Source organism: Corvus brachyrhynchos, unplaced genomic scaffold, assembly GCF_000691975.1.
Source record: "Corvus brachyrhynchos isolate BGI_N302 unplaced genomic scaffold, ASM69197v1 scaffold466, whole genome shotgun sequence".
NCBI classification, from domain to species: Eukaryota; Metazoa; Chordata; class Aves; order Passeriformes; family Corvidae; genus Corvus; species Corvus brachyrhynchos.
In genome coordinates this window covers 81524-100670 of record NW_008238635.1, presented here as the reverse complement: position 1 = coordinate 100670, position 19147 = coordinate 81524, and the positions used below count along the sequence as shown (strand labels likewise).

Below are 19147 nucleotides of genomic sequence, written 5' to 3'. Positions count from 1 at the left end.
CGGCGATACCAGAGCTGCCGGTGCCAATATTGTTCCAATATTCTTGTGGATTCTCCTGGAATTTACAGACAACATATTGCTCCCTGAGATAGTGGGGAACAGACTTGAGTGGAGAGGTGATTGTTCCCTATCAGAGGAACCTGAACAGCCTTAAAAAATCATAGTATTTTTAACAGATGTAACAGCGTAGAATTAAAGTAGTGTGAGTTGATTTCTAGGTCCTGAAGTATTCTGATTTCTGAGGTATTTAATGCTTTATGTGAGGAGAATACATTTCAATTTCCTTGTTATTTTAATGTAACAATCTGGTCCACAGTAAATTCCTGGGAGTGTAGAAACAAAGGAGCGCAAATGGAAGGATTAGACTGATCTCTTGGGAAGCTTTAGTGCTGCATTCAGTAAAATTCAAAGTCGTCTCCTTGCCCAGAAACTTGAAAGAAGTCCCTATTTCCCTTCGAATGAAGTTGATGGAAATTTTGCAATTATCTCTTTTGCAGAAAGATCAAGTTTACTGTTCCTATTCCATGTTACAGATGACAGAAAAATATGATGGGAGTGTTTCCAGGTCTCCCGAGTTAGTGGGCTCTTCAAATTACAGCACCAGCCCTATGCTGTTAGAAAATGTGTTGAAATTTCACATGCCTTTGAGGTATTGTTTTAGATTCCTGGCAATTAAAAAAATGATATTGGAAACATGAATCCAACCCCTGACATTGTGAATGCTTCTGGTTTGTCTGTACCTCCTCCAGAAATGTTCATCTAGCCCATAGGGCGAGAAGTACCAGTGCTTGGAACACTCAGAAAATCTGATTTATTTTAATTACACACTCATTAGCGGGAGTTTTTTAATATGTTCAATGACAGAAATAGGGCAGCGGAGCAGCAACTATTGTGTGGCAAAGGGAAGTGCTGGAATAAAGGTGCTTTTGTGAAAAACTGTCAAGCCTGGGGGAAAAGAAAGAAGAGAGTTAGCAGGAGATCCACATCTAAATAGAAAGTACATTTAGTGCCTATTTATTTGATCAACTCATTTCTAAGGTGAAATGAGCATCAGCCTGGGATTACAGGGTGTGGGAGCACGGGCTGCAGGACAACCTGAGGGTGAGGTTGGTAGGAGAGTCATGGAATCCGAACCACTGGGGTTGGAAAAGACCTCGCAGATCACCAGACCCAGCCATCAGCCCAGCACCACCACCGTGTTCCTCAGGAGAATCCTGAAGCCTTCAGGTTTCTCCCCGTTCCACACTTTTGCCCCGTGCTCTGTGGGCACAAGCACTCAGAACAAACCTTCCTCCCTCATGCAGGTACGAGGAGTTTGCTCTAAATCCTTATTTGAATGTTCAAAGTGTTAAAGAGGTTTGTGAATGCGAGCGCAGCTGCCTGTTCTGCAGTGACCAGCACTGCCTCATCCTCCTTTGTGCTGCTTCAGTTCTCATCCTCAGAAGCCAAATCCATTTTTAAATAGTGCTGCTGAAGAGGACAGTCCTTTATGCAAGGCACACACCACCTCTGCATGGGCACTTCGTTAGGAATATCAGCTACGTGCGCTTATAAGGACGTGCCAGGAGCAAAATCTCCACAGAAACGTGTTCCCCTTTTATTGGGAAAGTCTTCTATAGGCTTAATTACCATGGACAAAAAAAGCAGACTGTTTCCCAGGGAAATACTACCCACTGATATCACAAGAATTCAGCCCTGCTTAAGTGCTAGGAGGTATGTTCTCAGTGCACTTATAATCGGGTCATTATCACCATGGTTATGAGATTTAACTGACTGAAAACTGTAGGCATTTGTCTCATTAATGCCAAATGTTAGAGTTTATTTCTGGGAGCTGAAAACTCTGCTGCCCAGGGAAACCTGTTCTGTGATAATCTCTGAAAACAAGGTGCTGGAGAACATCCTGCCTGCTTCGTATCAGATGATTTCACAGGAGTTTTGTTACTGGTTCTTAGGGGGTTTTGGTTATTTAATGACTTTGTTCTGTCGTGGTTTGCTTTGTGAGTTAATGTTCTTTGTGGGCCACAGGTCGTGCAAAGCAAACGTGGTTCTGGTGCTCTCGGCACACAGTCAGTCACTTCTGGACCATGCTACATCTCAGCATAATCTGCATTTCTGTTTTATTACCTTTCCCTCTCCTCTTTTTGCTTCATCTTTTTTTTTTTTTATACACTTTCTGACGAAACAGTTTTCAGCTGTGATCTTGGGACTGAACATAGTCACACTTCTCTGCTTGGAAGATAATTAAAGACGTGCCATTGCTTTTCCAATTTCATTCCTATTGTTTCCGAAACAAAAAATGTAAAATCATCAGTGACACCAGTAACACTTGGATCAAACCAGAATTAAAGTATTTGTATCCTTTTAAATTTGTTTTTTTTTCTTCTCTAGTCTGCTTTGCTATCACCAAAGTTACCCCAAAATGTCCAAGACCAGGTTGGATGGAGCTTGGATCAACTTGGTCTAGTGGAAGTGCCCCCATGGCAGGGCTTGGAACTAGATATTCCTTAAGATCCCTTCCAACCCAAACCAGTCTGTAACTGTACGATTTAGGAAAATCTGATCTTTTCATTTGAACCAAGAATTTGATAGAAATTTGAGGCTTTCATTTATCAGTCACTCACATTTTTTTCTGATTTACAATCTTTGTGGAGTAGGATTTGTGTAGAGTGTGCAATAGCATATGTAACTGCATAACTTTGACCTCTGACTAGAATTGTCATCCATCAAAATTTGAAGGTTGGGTGATTTTTATATTCTTTAGCATTTCTTTTTTTATATACGGAGACTATTCATTTTGAATTTCTTCTTGCAATCTATTTTCTATGCAGAAGCTAAGAGTACCAGAGCAAGGCAGCTGACAGAGGGTGTGAAGGCACCCAGAAAAGTAAAAGAATGAATAATATAAATATAACATTGGGAACTAAAAAATAACATTTAGAAAAAGTCCTTATTTATTGTAGTATTTGTCCAGCATTGTCTATTATTATCATAATCATTATTATTATAGCAATTTTTTATTACTTCACTGCAACAATGATTGTCTATAAGTCATATCAAAACTGCCCTACATAGTTTTCTCCTGAATCAATGTATTTATAAATGCTATCCCTCAAAACAGTGGTAGTCTCTACCTATGTCTGCCATAATTCAGATAAGAGTGAAGAAGCATGAGCAAAAAGGGGCACAATAAGTACAAAGCTCCTTACCACCCTGCCTTATTATGTGATTTCAGGGGGCATAAAAGAGTGACAGGAATGGATAGGAACTCTAAAGTTTGCTTTATAGTTTATACATTCCATATAACTTTATGAAGCTGCATCACCTTATAGACAAACGCTTGAAAAGCATAATAATAATACGCAAACCAAAACAACACTAAAATAAATGGATCTTTAAATAAAGAATTGCACAGATGAATGCTGAGCACAGTATGTCAGAGTAAGGCTAAAATTCATTGCCACATTTACCTGTCTTTTTTTGTCTCCTGGCTATTTCTCTTATTTGATCTAGGGAACACTCTTTGTTATTGTATAAAGAGAACAGGATTCTATATATGGACTGGGGGTACTTCCAATAAAGAATATTTTAGAATGGAATTTTAGACTGCTTGTTGGCAGAGGGCTGAAGGATCACATGTAAATCACAATTGTCATTCCAGCCGTGTCCAACCCAACTCCTATCCCCTTGCAAGAGTCTTTCTACTGATTGAGGATGATTAAGCAAAAGCTGTAGTAAATCTGGTGCTGTCGTGAATATTAAGGATTGCCAAATGTGTGCAGAGAGGACCCAACCTGACTTGGTCCCATTTCCTTGTGCAGCTCGAGCTGTGCTAGCAGGTTTGATGGAGGCCAGTTCTGTGTCCTCTCCGTGGGCTGTGGCTCTGCAAAGGGCCTCCTGCTCCACCCTCAGGAACACTTCTTCAAAGTAATGGAAAGGTGCCAGGAGCTTGGAATGACAGGAAGTCTCATACATTCTTTGCAAGAGTGCAAGAAGAATGTGAAATCCCAGTGGTTTCAAGAGCATCATGACCCACCCACAGGCTATGGGTGAGCCAGGTGACCCTCAGCCACATGAACAATCAGGGTTTATATCAGCAAACCTTCATATACCCCCCAAATCAGACTGTTCAAATAGCCCTCTCCCTTCTGTTCTTTACAATTCACATTGGTTGTCTGGTTGCATGGCTGTATTTTGGAAATCTGCTCCCTGACCCTATAATTTAGGCTTATTCTCCAGGAGATCCACAGGCGAGTATGATACCTGCAGCAATAGAAGATAGAAGGGGTTGTATTCAAAACGGAGGCAGATACCAAATAAGGGTAAATCTGGCCACAGTTTCTGAAACAGTCAAAGGAAGAGAAGTAGGAAGCTCCAGGAGAGTGGCTGAGAACAGTTTGGGAAGTGCATGGCAGAGGGATTGGTTGTACTTTGACAGCCAGTGGGTCTAGGATGGCCACAACTCCCTGCTGTGCCTGCTTGCACTGCTTTTTCTCCACTTTCACCTTCTTTTCTCTGCCTTGTCTTGATACAAAGGAGAAGGAACTACAAACTCATGAATCTTCTACAGCACCCAATGCAGTTTAAAAAATGTGAGATCGTGGTATATCCACCCATGCTAGGGGTTGGGGTTTCTGCGGCTGCCTGCTCTTCTGACCACCTGCCCTGGGCATCACAGCAGTGCCTCATTGCTCAGAAACTGTATCAGGCCCTTCTCATTTTAAACAGAAATCAGCCCTTTTAATTACTTTGTTGATGCTCAAGAATGATATATAGCATTCCAGGAAGCAAATAGATTGCTAACTTCTTTTTTACCTTTTATTTAAATGTGCTTACTCACCACCTTGCACCAGGGGACGTTCAGATTGGATATTAGGAAAAATTTATTCACTGAAAGGATGTCCAGCCACTGGCACAGGTTGCCCAGGACCATTCCTGGAAGTGTTCAAACACCATGATATGGTGCTTAGGACATGGCTTAGTGGTGTGTGTATCTGTCAGTCCTGAGTTAATGTTTGGACTTGAAGATCTAAAAGGGCTTTTCCAACCCCAGTGATTCCATGATTTAAATAACTGCTCTCTGCCAAATATAAACCTCCCCTGTTAAGCCAGAGCTCTGCTTGTGGAGGTTCTGTTTTGATAAATGTAGCTGTGTTTTGGTTCTGTGGCCATGGATTTGGTGATTGCAACAGAGAGAATATCCAGAATTTTGTGCCTAAACTTATCTCAGGCCCCCTTTCCTTATGAAAAAATATCCCACACTCCCACCACTATAAATACTGCTCATAAAGGGTTTTTAATTCCAAATACTGATCTTCTTCACTGGAAAAATCTAAGCTTTTTCTATGATTTTGAGAAAGACTTGTCATGTGCACAAGTTTCAAGAGGGGGAAATCACAGTCCTCGTTTTTATAAACCACATTTGGCAAACTCATTGTAATTCCCACAGCTATGAAAAATAAATTGTCTTTAGTTTTGTAAATTGGTGTGGCATTACAGCATTCTAGCATTGTACTACTGTAGTATTTGTGTAGTATTGTAGTGGTGTCGTGCTTGTAAGGATTCTCTGTGATAGTACTTCCTGCAGTTTGTGGGACTGGTGAAACATTTGCCCTCATCCTTTTGGCAGTTAAATTGAGTTATGTCACCATAATCAAGTCTGAAACGTATTTCTGGCTGAAATAGAGGGAAACTTGATGACATAATCTTATGAACTCCCCAGTCTGCTTTGGATAATCCAGCAAGTGCTTCTCCCTTCCCTTCCACCAGGTGACAGAGACACGGACCGGTCCTCTCGGCTGCAGTAACTATGACAACCTAGATTCTGTCAGCTCTGTTCTGGTTCAGAGTCCTGAAAATAAGATTCAGTTGCAAGGTATGTAGGTGCAATTTCATTAATTTGTTTTGGGACGGGGTGACATTTATCACGCTATTTGTTTTTTTCTTTCTTCCACCTCATAAAAGGTCATTTTCCTAATTTGTGTGTGTGTGTGTGTGTGTGTGTGCAACGAGTGCGTTCCAGACAAAGTGAAGGAAATGTCAGTACCTCGTGCTGCCTTTCGAACAGAAACAATTTCTGCACCCATCAGAAAATAATTGGAATAGCCCTGCTAACATTCTGCATCCCTCTTTAGCATCCACTGGCACAGCTCCTGAGCAGCCTGAATTCCCCGAGATTCCACCAAGCTGGGAGTGGCATGTAGTGCGCTCTCAGCCTGCTTCGCACATCCTGAGCAGTAGCTCACACCCCGTGTGGTTGTTCCACCAAAATTAATGGGGTTGCCAGAGGAGCAGGATATCCATTTTCAAATACTCTAAATCAGGAGGAGTCAAAGGGCTCCTCTTGGGAATTAAAAAAAAAAAAAAAACAAACTTGGAAGGTTAAAATCTCACTCATCAGGAAAATAGTAGTAATTGTGTAAAAATAAAAATTAAAAATAGAAAGAAGCAGAAAGAGAAAGCAAAAGGAAGAAGAAAGTAATCATTTCTAAATAATACTTTTTTTTCAAAATTCCAGCAGAAGCATTTCCCAACCTGCATATTAGGTCGCAAAAATTTTTGATAAGTCCCCCTTCATGGTATTAGGCCATTAATAATTTCTATTTTCAGTTACAAAAATAAAGCATGAGCAAAGTATGGCTATGAAAACACCCACTAAATTCTCTTTAATGGATGTATTCGTGTATACCTCTGACTCTACGGCAATTAATTATTAATTTAAAAATTAATTAAAAATTAATTCTTAATTTGCAGTTGGAGGTAGACACACAATTATTTCCAATATTTAAAATTTTCTATATGAGTTTTGTAAATCACTCAGACAAACAGTGTGAGGTGGTTGGTGACATTAAGAACAGCTCTCAGGGATGATGACCTTCAGTCCTTCCTATCCTTCCGTCTTGGGATATTCTACGTTTCTATGACTCTTCCATAAAATATCCATGTGTGTTTTCTCCCTTTCCTTTCTCCCCAGAACAGATTAAATCCATAAAAACATAAAATTATTTCCCACAGAGAATATTTTTATTTTGTACTAAAAACTTGTCATTTCCACTGGGATGCAATGAATATTTCCAGAAAGATGTAATTTTTGATGGCTTCCAGCATATTCGCTGTGTTTGTCAGTTAAAATTTGGAAAATAATCTTTGCATCTCTCAGGCTGTGGTTTGTTGCCACTGGATTGTCATGTGGTGAAATGTGTTACCAGAACTGTGTAAACTCTTTAATGGAAGAGTCAAGCTGGGTTTTCTTTTCCTTTCACTACCTCATGGTTTTTCACAAGCACACAACTCTACTGCAATATTTACTCAGGCAGCAGCAGAGTTTCACAAATTTTGACATCAGACAGAAGAAAGCACAGTCAGACCAGGTTTCAGCAATTGTGGTATGAGTTTCGACTTGGAAGGGTTCTGAAATGACTGTTACAGCTATAGTTTGGGATATATCTAAAAATAAGGGATAAATCTCCGTGAAATCGTCCAAGTGCCTATGGAGAAGAAACTTGTATCACCAAATACCCAATTCATATGCTGAGAAATTACTTGGAACACAAATAAGCTCCGCTGGTTCTGGAGGGATTATGTTTGCCACAGAAAACAACAACAAATATTAAATAAAAATTCATAATGTCCCTTGCTGTGGCTCTTTGATTGGTTATCTCTAATGCAGCTGGAATGACTGAGGGCTACAGGGTTAAAACACTTCTCTGAAATGATGCCTTAGGTTTTAACTTTTATATTTTTCAAATCCTGCACTGCCTGGTGTGTAACTCTGAAGTTTCTTGCAGCCTGTTCACTTCTGCTCTCTCGTGCCAGGCAGACATAACAAAGCCTCTCCAGGCCTGCTCTCCAGGGACACTCAGACTGTCCTAGGCCCAAAAAGTATAAACCAAAGAGCCTCTAAGGGGGGTAAGATGAGGGGAATTACCTCATTAAACTGAAGCTTTAATTGGAGAATTAACCCTGCTATGCAAATGAACCAAACCTATAAAAGTGTGAAGAGCTCGTGACCTGGGGTCCATCTTGGGGTCCATCTTGGCAGTGGCCTCTGGCTCCCCAGGGGTACCTTTGAAGGCCTTTCAGATAAATACCTACCTTTATTCCCTTATTCCTGTTTAGTCTCTGTTTTTAGGAGGCCTCTCAAGGTATCAGTAAAATACTCATTCCCATCACTGGGATCTCATAAACAATGGTCAAGGCTTTCTGGTCACAAACATGAGGAATTTTTCATTCACCCGCTCCCTGGTTCTGACACAGGAGCTGGATTTTGCACCCTTTGCATACTAAAACTTTAGTAGATTTAAGACTGAGTTTTCTTCCTCGAGGTTTTGTAGCCCTACCCTTCACATCCAACTGACTGTCCCAGAGCAATTTGCTACCAATGCTAGAAAAATAAAAAAAATCAGCCAAATTTATATTTCAAAAATTTCCTCCAGCCCAATTTCCCCCTTCCTTCTTAGTTTACCTTACAGAATCATGAGAGATAATGAGTTGTTTAGACAAGCTACATCTTCTTGTGCCAAAGGAAACATGGAAAACCAGCCCGATTTCGGATGGAATTGTTTACACCTCTTTTCCTGATTATGCCGTATCTTTACTCTGTCTCTCAGGGCTGCTTCCCCCTCATCAGCATTTTCAGAATCTGCATTATTGCTGGCACCAAGATTATAATTCAGCTGTGTGATTTCCTGCTGCAAGGCTCTGACTGCTGTTCACTCAGCAGCTCTTCCCAAGGAGAAGTTGACGTTGCCCAATCCCCCTAGGAAGATCACAACAGGAAATATCTGAGGAATATAGGCTACTCATGAGTGGATGGATGTCCCATGCTAAGAGGGAGATGTGAGGAATATGTCTGAAAATAACTATTAAGAAAGGAAAATACATTACGTAGTACAAATGCTGGACAGACGTGCAAATTGTCTTAAAAACTTAATTTATTTTTTGTTTTTCATAATTGTTTGTTTGTTTGCTACGTAGGTTGGGGAAGCTGCTTGGCTCCAGAACTCCCTTTGTGTTTAATACCATCATATTTCCTCCATGTCCTTCAGGTCTTCAGGTCATCCTTCCTGAGTACCTGCAAGAGCATTTTGTGCAGGCAGCTCTGAGCTACATTGCCTGCAATTCAGAGGGCGAGTTCATCTGCAAGGACAATGACTGCTGGTGTCAGTGTGGCCCCAAATTCCCGGAGTGCAACTGTCCCTACATGGACATTCAAGCCATGGAAGAAAACCTGGTCCGCATAAGTGAGACTTGGAACGCATACAACAGTGAATTTGAAGAATCTGGTGAGATTTTTATGGGGTTTTTTCCCTCTTTGGCTGAGTCTCATGGAATGGTTTGGGTTTCAACTGGCCCGATCCATGTTGTCTTTACAACTTGCATGTGCCACGCTGGGTTTTCCTTAATGCATCCAGGTTTGTTTCCTACATCATTTTCACCTGTCCTGATCATCAGAACTTCCAGTCCCATAGAGAATGGGAACTACAGGTAAAATCAGCTTCTGAACAACTGTTTTCACAACTCGCTTGTTCAGTGCTACCAGGAACAGCTGTCTAGCCAGATGGCGGGGAAAGTAAGGAGAGCTCAGCAGACCTGGGAAAAATCATTGTAAAAAGAAAAAAAAATTGAGGGAGATAAGGAAAAGTCAGAAAAAATACAAAAATCACAGGTTTTAATGAGTTGTGTTGGAGAAAGAGAACCAATCAATAGAAGAGAAAAGGAGGAAGACTACACAGCGGTCAAGGGAAGAGCAGAATAAATATCAAACAAAACTGAATGAACAGTACTTTATAGACATTCATTTTCCTATTTCTTGTTTTATTGTTACTGATTCCTCAGTTCAAGAGAACTGATAATTTCAAGAGACCTTGTATCAGTTAAAATTTCATTTCTACTTTTAACCTGAGCTTTTTATCTGAGTCTGTTTAGAAGACCTGAGGCCCTTTTGCCATCCCCGTGCTCACTTTTAGCAGGAGGAGACCAGAACTTAACAATATTTCTCCTTGGAGCATCACAGACTTCTCTGACTATAAAATCATGGATTTGTGTTTTGGTTTTGTCTACATTGGGGTGCATTTTCCCAATGACAATTTGGACACCTTTAATGATTTGTGGAGCCATGCTATCATTTACTCCTTTCCAAACCAGGGCAAATATATTGACTCTGCAGAGGGGCACATATTTTGCCCTATTTTGTCCTATCTGCATGGGCTGTGACACCATTCAGTGCCTGAAGAATATCCTTTGTAGGCACCTACTTAACAGCAATTTTAGTTAGGCTGGAAGAACACACACATCTGAGTCTGTGGAGGATTCTTACAGCAAGCTGTATATGGACAGCAAGTTAATTACCAGTTTGAATTGTTGTCAGCTACATTTCTAGTCCTATGCTCAGGTCTGTGACATGACTGCCGGGGAAATTTGGTAAGAGTCAAATTCTGGGCTTTTAAAAGATTTTTCAGTTCTGCTGGGTGAATCACTAAAATGCCAACTTCACATATATCTGTCAATTTGGTAATTGCTAGTAGGTGTGGTTACTAAGAAGTGTGAAATTTAGGTTATTAACATTGTTAAGACACATGCCACACTCCCCTCTTTAGCCCTTGAAATATTTAAATCATTTTTAATCTAATAAATATACCAAGCATGACTTCCACAACTCAGAGGTAGCTTAGAATATTTCTGCTTTTATCTCACAAAGTGTTTTGCATAAAGATGTTCATGGGAAGATGAGATAGGTAACCTTGTGTGGGTCTACACTTGGACAAAAGGTGGCACGCGAATTTTTGATTGATGACTTTGTCATTGAGCATTCAACCTCATATAAATCAGATATTACCTCTGAGCAGCTCTTTCAGTGCTGTCACACATGGTCTGTAAGCATTTCCAGCCACACTGATTTGTATATATATATTTTTTTTTTTTTTAATATAACTATTGGGACATATTCTGCAACATTTGGAGCTTGAGTGATATTTACGTGATGAAAAGCCGTTAACAAATGTCAGAGTGACCTGATCCATGTTAACAGCACGATCTGGGAACAAAAGTGACCTTTATTAAGGAAAACTCAGAAACCGCTAAACGTTTGTCTAAATCAGTGGGAGTCAGCTTTTGAGATAACAGTATATTGCTTTATTCTAATCTATTTATAATAAAAAATAAATTCACTAGAAAGAAGGCTAGATTATGCAGTAATTTCAGTCTGAGCAGCAAGGGGCAAAATAATCCAGAGCACTCACTGCTGGCCCATACAATCTACTATTAATGGCAGAGGAATTAATGAATTAATGAATTTCCTTCTATGACACTGTAAACTCCAGAGCCAACCAAAGGTAAATACAAGATAATAAATCTTTTACCTTTTCTGCCCTCCAAGCCCATTCTTAGCTCACATGTTACAAAATAGTCCTCAGACTCCAGAAATTAATCTTGTCCCCTAAAACAGACCTTTAAGACTTACTGGGTTCACTCGAGGCCATTCACAGTGCCTGTGGTGGGCAGGGTTTAGTTTAAAGAGGAAGGAGTAAATATTCGGTTTAAGAAGGTTTGTTTACTCTTTGTGTTATCTCTCCTCCTGTCTGTTCAAGATAAAACAACTGAGGAGTGGTTTTTTTTTTGAAGAAAGGATGAGAGGGTTGGGGCTGTTCAGCCTGGAGAAGAGAAGGCTCAGGGACAACATCTATGAACACCTGAAGGGAGGATGCAAAGGGGACAGAGCCAGGCTCTTTTCAGTGGTGCCCAGCAACAGGACAAGGGGAAATGGGCATAAACTGGAACTCAGGAGGTTCCCTCTGAACACCAGGAGACACTTTTTCACTGAGGGTGACCTAGTACTTGCCTAGTTTGCCCAGGGAAGTTGTGGAGCCTCCATCCTTGGGCTTACCCCAAGGTTGACTGGCCGTGGTCCTGGACAACTGGGTCTAGGTGGCCCTGCTTCAACAGGGCTTTGGACCAGGGGTTCTTTCTCATCTCAGCCATTCTGTTGCTCTGTGATCAAAGAATTGTTGTGGTTTCCACATAGAAGGACTCTGCTCTGCAATCTGGCCTTGCTGGTGGAGACAATTCTCTCTTGAGCCACCCTGACTGCTACAGGTTACGTGACCGAACACATTCCAGTCCACAATGTGCCGTTTATCCTCATGTGCAGATTGCACTTCACTCAGGCTCCTCTGGCACTTTTTAACTACTCAAATCCCATTTTGGAGGATGTGCAGCAGTATATTATTTATCCCTCAGTAAATTTGGCTGCCTTTTTCATCTCCCTAGCTGCCCTCCAGCAATAAATACTTGATCACTATTAGCTCAACGAGCTTCGTATAACCCCTTAGTGTCAGGTTATGTACTAAGATCTTAAAGAAATTACATGAGCTACTTCAAATTGTTTACTCTGAACCATCTGCTTATCCTTTATCAGATCTTGTGGCCTCCAGACTCTACTACTCCCCAAGAAAATGAGCAGCTGCTTCCTTATCAAAAATCCATACGAAAGCTGCTCAACTTTTATGTACATATTTCATTAGTTTCTTGAGGCATTTGGCTGAACTACTGCGTAAGAAAAGTCCTCCCTGAGACCATCGTTCCAACAAGCCATGTTCTTACCGCTAACGTGAGGCCTAAAATATCACCTCTAATGGAATCAAGCAGCATTTCATCTACCTTTCCTCACGTGCATGAAAGTAGCCTTTCACTGGAATTTGTAGCCTGAAAGCACAGCTAGATGATCCAGTTCGACCTGCTGTCAAAGGTCAGAGGTCACTAAGTTTCCCTGAGATTCCAGACTGTGGAGTCCACCCATGTTAGATTAAGGCTGTGCAGTCTTCACGAGCGTCCCTGCAGCCCTCCTCACCTTCTTGGTGTTCAACTATTCTTTGATATTGCCAATTTTCTTGTTCCTCTTCTGCCCCAATATAGGAGCACCTACTTGTCCAGGTGCTTCATCCTCCCAGTGAACTCAGCCTTTCCATTTCAGGAAAAAGGTTTGACCTAAGCATTTGAATGCAATTTTTTTCCCCCAAATAAAGAGTGTCAAAATATTCCTTGAAGAAATTCTCACATTTTGGAAGTAGGTGGGACTTACACAGCTGATGGTTGCAGCAGTGTTGAAGATAAGTGGGGATAAAAATGTTGCCATGTTACCCATCGCTGGTTTGGGAAGATTTTGAGAGTGTCTTGTCAGGAGTTAATATACAAAGAAACCAATTCTGACACACAACACTGACTGGTGATTTAACATTTTCCAGAGTTCATGACCCACTGCTCTAAAACACAGGGAAGACAAGAAGAGCCCCCAAACCATCCACAGGCTCTGGATTCTGGGAAGGATAAGACCATGATCACACATTGCCTGTGCCATTATCTCGGTGTGGTTGGCTGCTGGGTATCTTTGGAAATCTGAACACTTTGTATAAATACTTGAAATGACAGCAATTTTCTTTTAAGGTGATCTGGTTGTTGACATTGAAAGAGAATTTGTAGCAGTCCCTGTAGTGACCTAATTTCATTTTTCAGAGTTAAAAAGGCTATCAAAATAAATAAGGACATGGATGATAGTGTTGCTTAAACAGTAGAAAATGGCAAACTGCATTTTCATAGTTTCTTTTTTTTTTTATCACTAGCATTTACCAGACCTCCTGGAAACATGAAAGTAAAATCTTCCATCAAGCATTTATTTTCACATATCTGACATGCAACGGCAGCTTGTTGCCTTCTCCCTGCATATTTCACAACATGCTGAGCAGTGGATTTTTTTTCCCCACCCCCTTGAAGGCAACAAAATCTCTTTTGGAATATTTCCTTGGAAAGCCTGGGATGAGGAGATGTGCAATAAGTATTATGAGACGTAATTTCAAAGTAGCTTTGAAATGACAAACTCATACTTTTAAACATTTGGTTTAAATGCCAGCTAAGGTGGAAGGGAAGAGCATGCCCACCACAAACTGGACAGAAACTCAAAGGGGATTCAGTGGAGCAATGAAATATGTGCCTGTGTGAATCATTTGTAGCCCATTAACTTCAGGGATTTGACTGGAATGTCCAGCACCAGCTTAAGTAGAGCAGAGCCAGAACCATGGAGGCCCTTGAAGGGTTTGACCACGGGACACAAACACTATTCACTCCAACAGACACGTGGCTGCACGGACAGAATTAAACATCAAAAGTCACCCCGTAAAGATTTTGAAATGCATCCTTCTACAGCTTTAAATGATGAACAACTTCTCAAAATGTCGAGTTTGATTTTTTCAGTCACTTCTGTATCTGCTTTACAGAGATAATTCAAAAGGTAAATTTCAGTATCACGGAAAGTGCAAGCGATGAAAGTACAGCCAAAGTAAATTGATATTAACTCTCACATTAATATTTGCTGAAACTATTTTTCATTGTCCATCCATCCACCATCACTGCTTTGATTGCAGAGTAGTAACAGAAGCGAATTGCTGGTGCAAGCTATTCTTAAATCCCTGGTTTCATTGGATTTGGATTTCATGTCTAATGCATTCCATAATTCCCTAATAACTCTGGGGTGCCTTGCTATTGAGCACTGGTTACCCTTTACATGTACTGACTTAAAATCATCTGAAAAAATGCATGGTTTTGAAAGGTTCACCTAAAAATGAAGTCTGTTCCTCAGTTAATACACAGCACTGCACAGATGTGAACAAAGTTTTTTGTTTGCTCAGCAGAGATTGCTTTGGAGACTTTGGAGTCCTGTTCCTCAGTTCAATTATATTTTTCCCTTTCTTTACAATGATTGAATTAATGATGTTCCCAAAATCCCTTGTATAAAAGAATTTGATTTAAAGGGTTGAAGAAAGTGGGTTCTAATAGAGGAGATGATAAGCTTATTACTGAATTAAATATCAGTAATACTGAAGATGAGGAAGTTCAACCATTCCATTATTTTTGGGGGTAGCATTTGCATCCTACATAATTACTTTTATGCAAAACCTACTGACAGTAATGGGAAAGATCATCTCCAGCATTCCAAAATCTGCAGAGAGATTTAGAGAATAATCCATTTAATAGTGTCATGAATTTATATCTCCATCTTCCAAACTGCAAAATGTGGAAAACCACCATATTTTGCTGATACACTTTCCTAGCTCTCGCTTCTCCTTCAGCTCATATTTTCCCAAATGAAGTAAGGCCATGCTGTAAAACACCAACTTTGGAACAAGAAAGGCTCTTTCCACTAAGCACATCTGCTTCTCAGATCTGTGAAACTGGTTTAGGAAAGCCAAGCACAACAGAAGATTGTGCTTGCCTTTGTGGTCACACAGTCTTTGTAAAACAGGACCGTGCCCTCACTCCTGGCTTCAGAAATGTTCTGCTGTTTCTTGTGGAGGACACTGATCCCTGGTTTTTTTTTCAGTGAAAACAAACCACTTCACTTGAAAACAAATCACTTTGTGATACTTCCAACAGGCAGGCTGCAAACTGTTGTAAAATACAGCAAGAACAAGACTGGAAATGAGCGTTGGCTCATCAGCCTTATGTATTTGTTACAGATGGAAAGCATTGCTTTTGTGATTGCTGAGGCCGTAAGGAAGCTGAGAAATAGGAATTCTAAGATTGTTCCAATGTCAGAGACACAGTCACATAGTCAATCAGTACACCCACCCATGGCAAGTGATCATATTTGATCTCAAAATCCACACAAATGTCTTAGCACTTCTCAGAAAAGAGGATTTTAGTCATCACTCTTGCATGTAGATACTCCTAGATGCTGAGCACATAGCAACACAGAGCAATACATCTGTTGAGTTACTTTTTCATTCATTTCTTTTGTAGCAATCAAAAAATATCAGATACAGCTGGACTTATTTAATTTGCTAAAAATATACTGATGCTTAAGGAAAGCAGGTGCAAATCCAGGCCATTAACAAAATATAAAGTTACATATTTAGCTTAGATTTAAATAGACTAAATTTGAAGTTAGAAAAAAAAAGTAATGTAAATAAATTTAAATAGATTCTCCAGTGCTGAAGACAGAAACCTTAGACATGTGATGCACAGGATGCATTATGAGGAGAGCCAAAGACAAATTCAAATCTTCAAGATCAAATGTGAATCACAACACAAAGACACAGGAAACCTGGGGGCAAGAAGTCTGCACCATCAGATAAGTACTAGCTTTTTCATCATTTCATACACTATTGTCAGCTGCAGTTCTGGAATCATCTTAACTATGGATTATATTAATATCTCCAGCAGTGCATTAAGGAATGCAACCAGTGGAACAGTCGTTCTCCTCCTCTTCATCAGACAAGCATTTTAAACTATTGCTGTGATTAGAGTGCGTCATGTTCTCTCTGATGCACAGCTCCAGCCAATCTGCATTCAGTCCGTGAAGTTTAATCTTAAAAATCCCTCTATATCTAGTCAGAAAAATCAAGTGTAACTTTGTTTGCCATCCCAATAAGGGCCAGATTTTTGCTATTCCTGTGGCAACAAACCCTTTTTTAAAACAGCTTTAGCAGAAGAGGATGCCATGGGATTCCTTTCCACTGCCCCTCACTGCATTCAAATCAAGGTCAGCTGGCTGACATGTAAAAAGGTAATTCTTCCCAGCAGCCAAGCTTGTAGATTGACATCATGGAGACACTGAGCCAGGTTCCAGCCTTCTTCCTTCTTACCAGCAGTAAAAATGACAACCCTAAGAGCCAAAAAATGCCCTCAATAACTCCTGTGTAAAAATACAGTGATGTTGTCTTAAAAAAATTCAGATCGCCATTTAATCTTTAGCTAAAAATTGTCTTGGCATTTATAGTGTTCCCCGTGGTTCTTCTAGGACAGGAGAAAGGGAAAATAACCACCCCTCTCCCCCCAAAAAAAAAACCCCCCAGAAAAATTCCCCCCAAAAAAGATCAACAAAAATCCCTCAAAGAGAAACTACATTCTACGACAGACACTTTAAAACACAGTTAATGTACCAAATGTCTCATTTATACCTGTTTTAAGGCTTCTTAAATTACTAAAAGGAAGTAAAAGGGCAGCAGGCATAATTTGGAAATGTCAGTTTAAGCAGAGATGTTGTGTTGTACACTCTGATCAGAAGGAACTTATTGCACTTATGATGGAAAAAAGGGGCCCAGACTGATTTTCAGACTCCAACTGGATTTTTCCAACTCCATCTGGATTTTCATGGAAAAAAGGGGCCCAGACTGATTTTCAGACTTGATGTTGAGATTCCAAACATTAAATAATGCCACAAGATGACAAGGTTTGATTTGGCATCACAGACAGATTATAAATTCACAGGCCCACTCCATCATTTGCAGTGAAGGCAGTTTGCACTAGAAGTCCTCTCTTACTTAGGAGTGAAGGCAGTTTGCACTAGAAGTCCTCTCTTAGTCCAGGGACATATTCCTGCTTTTCCAGCTGCTGTGATTCAAGTAAAACGCATGTAAAAGGAAGATTAAAAATGAGATATGGAATTCAAACTGAATACTGGAGGGTTTCTTCAATTTATAGACGCAACCAATCCAGCCTTGCTGTCTAACTAGCTTTGTTTCTATGCAGGATGCCCCTGCAAGGGTCCTGGCAAGCTCCTTGCGCAGAGCCCATGCCAGGTGTGCCCAGGCCACTCAGCACAGCCTGGCTCTCTCTGCTGACCAGGACAGACCCATTGCCATGCAAAGCGAGTCCCATTTGAAATCTCAATTGAAAGACTCCTTGTGAACAGCCTGAACTGACTCCCTGGCAGTTGAAGGTGCTTTTTAATCACTGAGAATAAAGACTTCAATCAATATGGTTCAAACTATTTGCCCTGAGCAGTAGCGCGGTGGTTTCCTTTCAAACACCGCTTTCAGCTTCAGGCTCAGGGCCAAGAAAACTTAGCCCCCTGAGTTCTTAATATAATTATTGTTTTCTCTATTATCTGGCAGGGGTGTTAATTTGCCTCCCAGTAATTAACTTCCCTCTGTGGTTGTCAGGGAGTTTAATCAATAACAGGAGCAGATACACCAAGCTGCCATTCCTTCTGTGACCAATACTCCCCTACCCCACCTCTTCCACCCCTGTGGAGGTGTCATTGTTTTAACAAAACGAACAGGTGGGATATGCATAATTCCTTTGGAGAGTCAAGTGTCTCAGTTGTTCCTCTCCTACTCCAAAAATGATGGTGCAGCCAATATAATTGCCCCTGTTCCCAAACTAAAAGCATTATACGGCTCCTGCTAAAGCTGCACCTGGCAAATCAACTTATAAAGGTTTTACATGGCATTGCACTTCAAACGTCGTGGTGACATTGTAATAAGAGGAGGAGCAGAAGGCTTGATCTAATATAATTCTACTTATGTCCACCCTGTACAGGACATAATGTAATTCCCTTCAAAACTAGTGACAAAATCCCCTCGTTCTTGGTGGAATTCCAATCTGCCTTGGCAGCTTTGGGCTTTCTTTATTAAGAGTGATGTCACTCTGTGGCCTCTCTTTCCTTCTAGGGCAGTGTTGTCTGTTCTGATTCATAGCTTCTTAAATCTTCTCCTGGAACAGCTTAACACTAGTTATTTACTTCAGTGTGTTTTCCAAGAACATTTTTCAGTTTCACTCATTCTCTTCCCTCCTTTATCCTCCTGTGAATCATTACAAGTTTATTTACCCTATCCAGTTTTCAAACTGCAGGAGTTCCCAGAATGATCAATTAAGGTAAATTTTGGACTGACACAGGTTATATCTATATCTACCCATAAGGAACATGTCTTATTCATTAAGTGAATTTATAGTTCTGTTGAAAGATAATAAAGGACATTGGGACATCCATGTTGCAGGACCACTTCTAAACCACGTTGAAGTCATAAAAATGTTTAAAAAAAAAATCCAAACTAACCCATAGACAAATTTTTGAGACATTTTTCTTGAAAACTCACTGTGAATTCCAAGGAACATCCCTTTGAAAGGTAGTGATAGAAACATTTTTAAAGGAGTAATGAACCAAAATCACACCTGAAAGCAAACCTGACAGGATGAAGGGAATGTCCTTCAAACTCTGGGACTTGCAGAGACAGCTGTGGAGTCTGCCTTTTTGGATTCTGGAAAGGGAACTTGCTGTCAGGGTCATATTTAGATGGACAATAAGAAACAAGTTGTTTCGTTGTAGGAAATGTGAGTCCTTCCAGCTCGTAGCGGAGTCCAGGCAAGGTTGTTATCT

The 19147-nt window shown here is 40.5% G+C and overlaps 1 protein-coding gene across 4 annotated transcripts in view; it reads left to right on the top strand.

Moving 5' to 3' along the window:
• The window catches only part of LOC103617763 (BMP/retinoic acid-inducible neural-specific protein 3), a 209491-nt gene that overhangs the window by 136572 nt on the left and 53772 nt on the right, over nucleotides 1-19147 (top strand). For all 4 annotated transcript variants that reach the window (XM_017737451.1, XM_008636099.2, XM_017737450.1 and 1 more), the window contains 2 exons: nucleotides 5767-5872; nucleotides 9045-9281. In XM_017737451.1, coding sequence (XP_017592940.1) covers nucleotides 5767-5872; nucleotides 9045-9281 — 343 coding nt within the window. The remainder of the gene's footprint in view (nucleotides 1-5766; nucleotides 5873-9044; nucleotides 9282-19147) is intronic.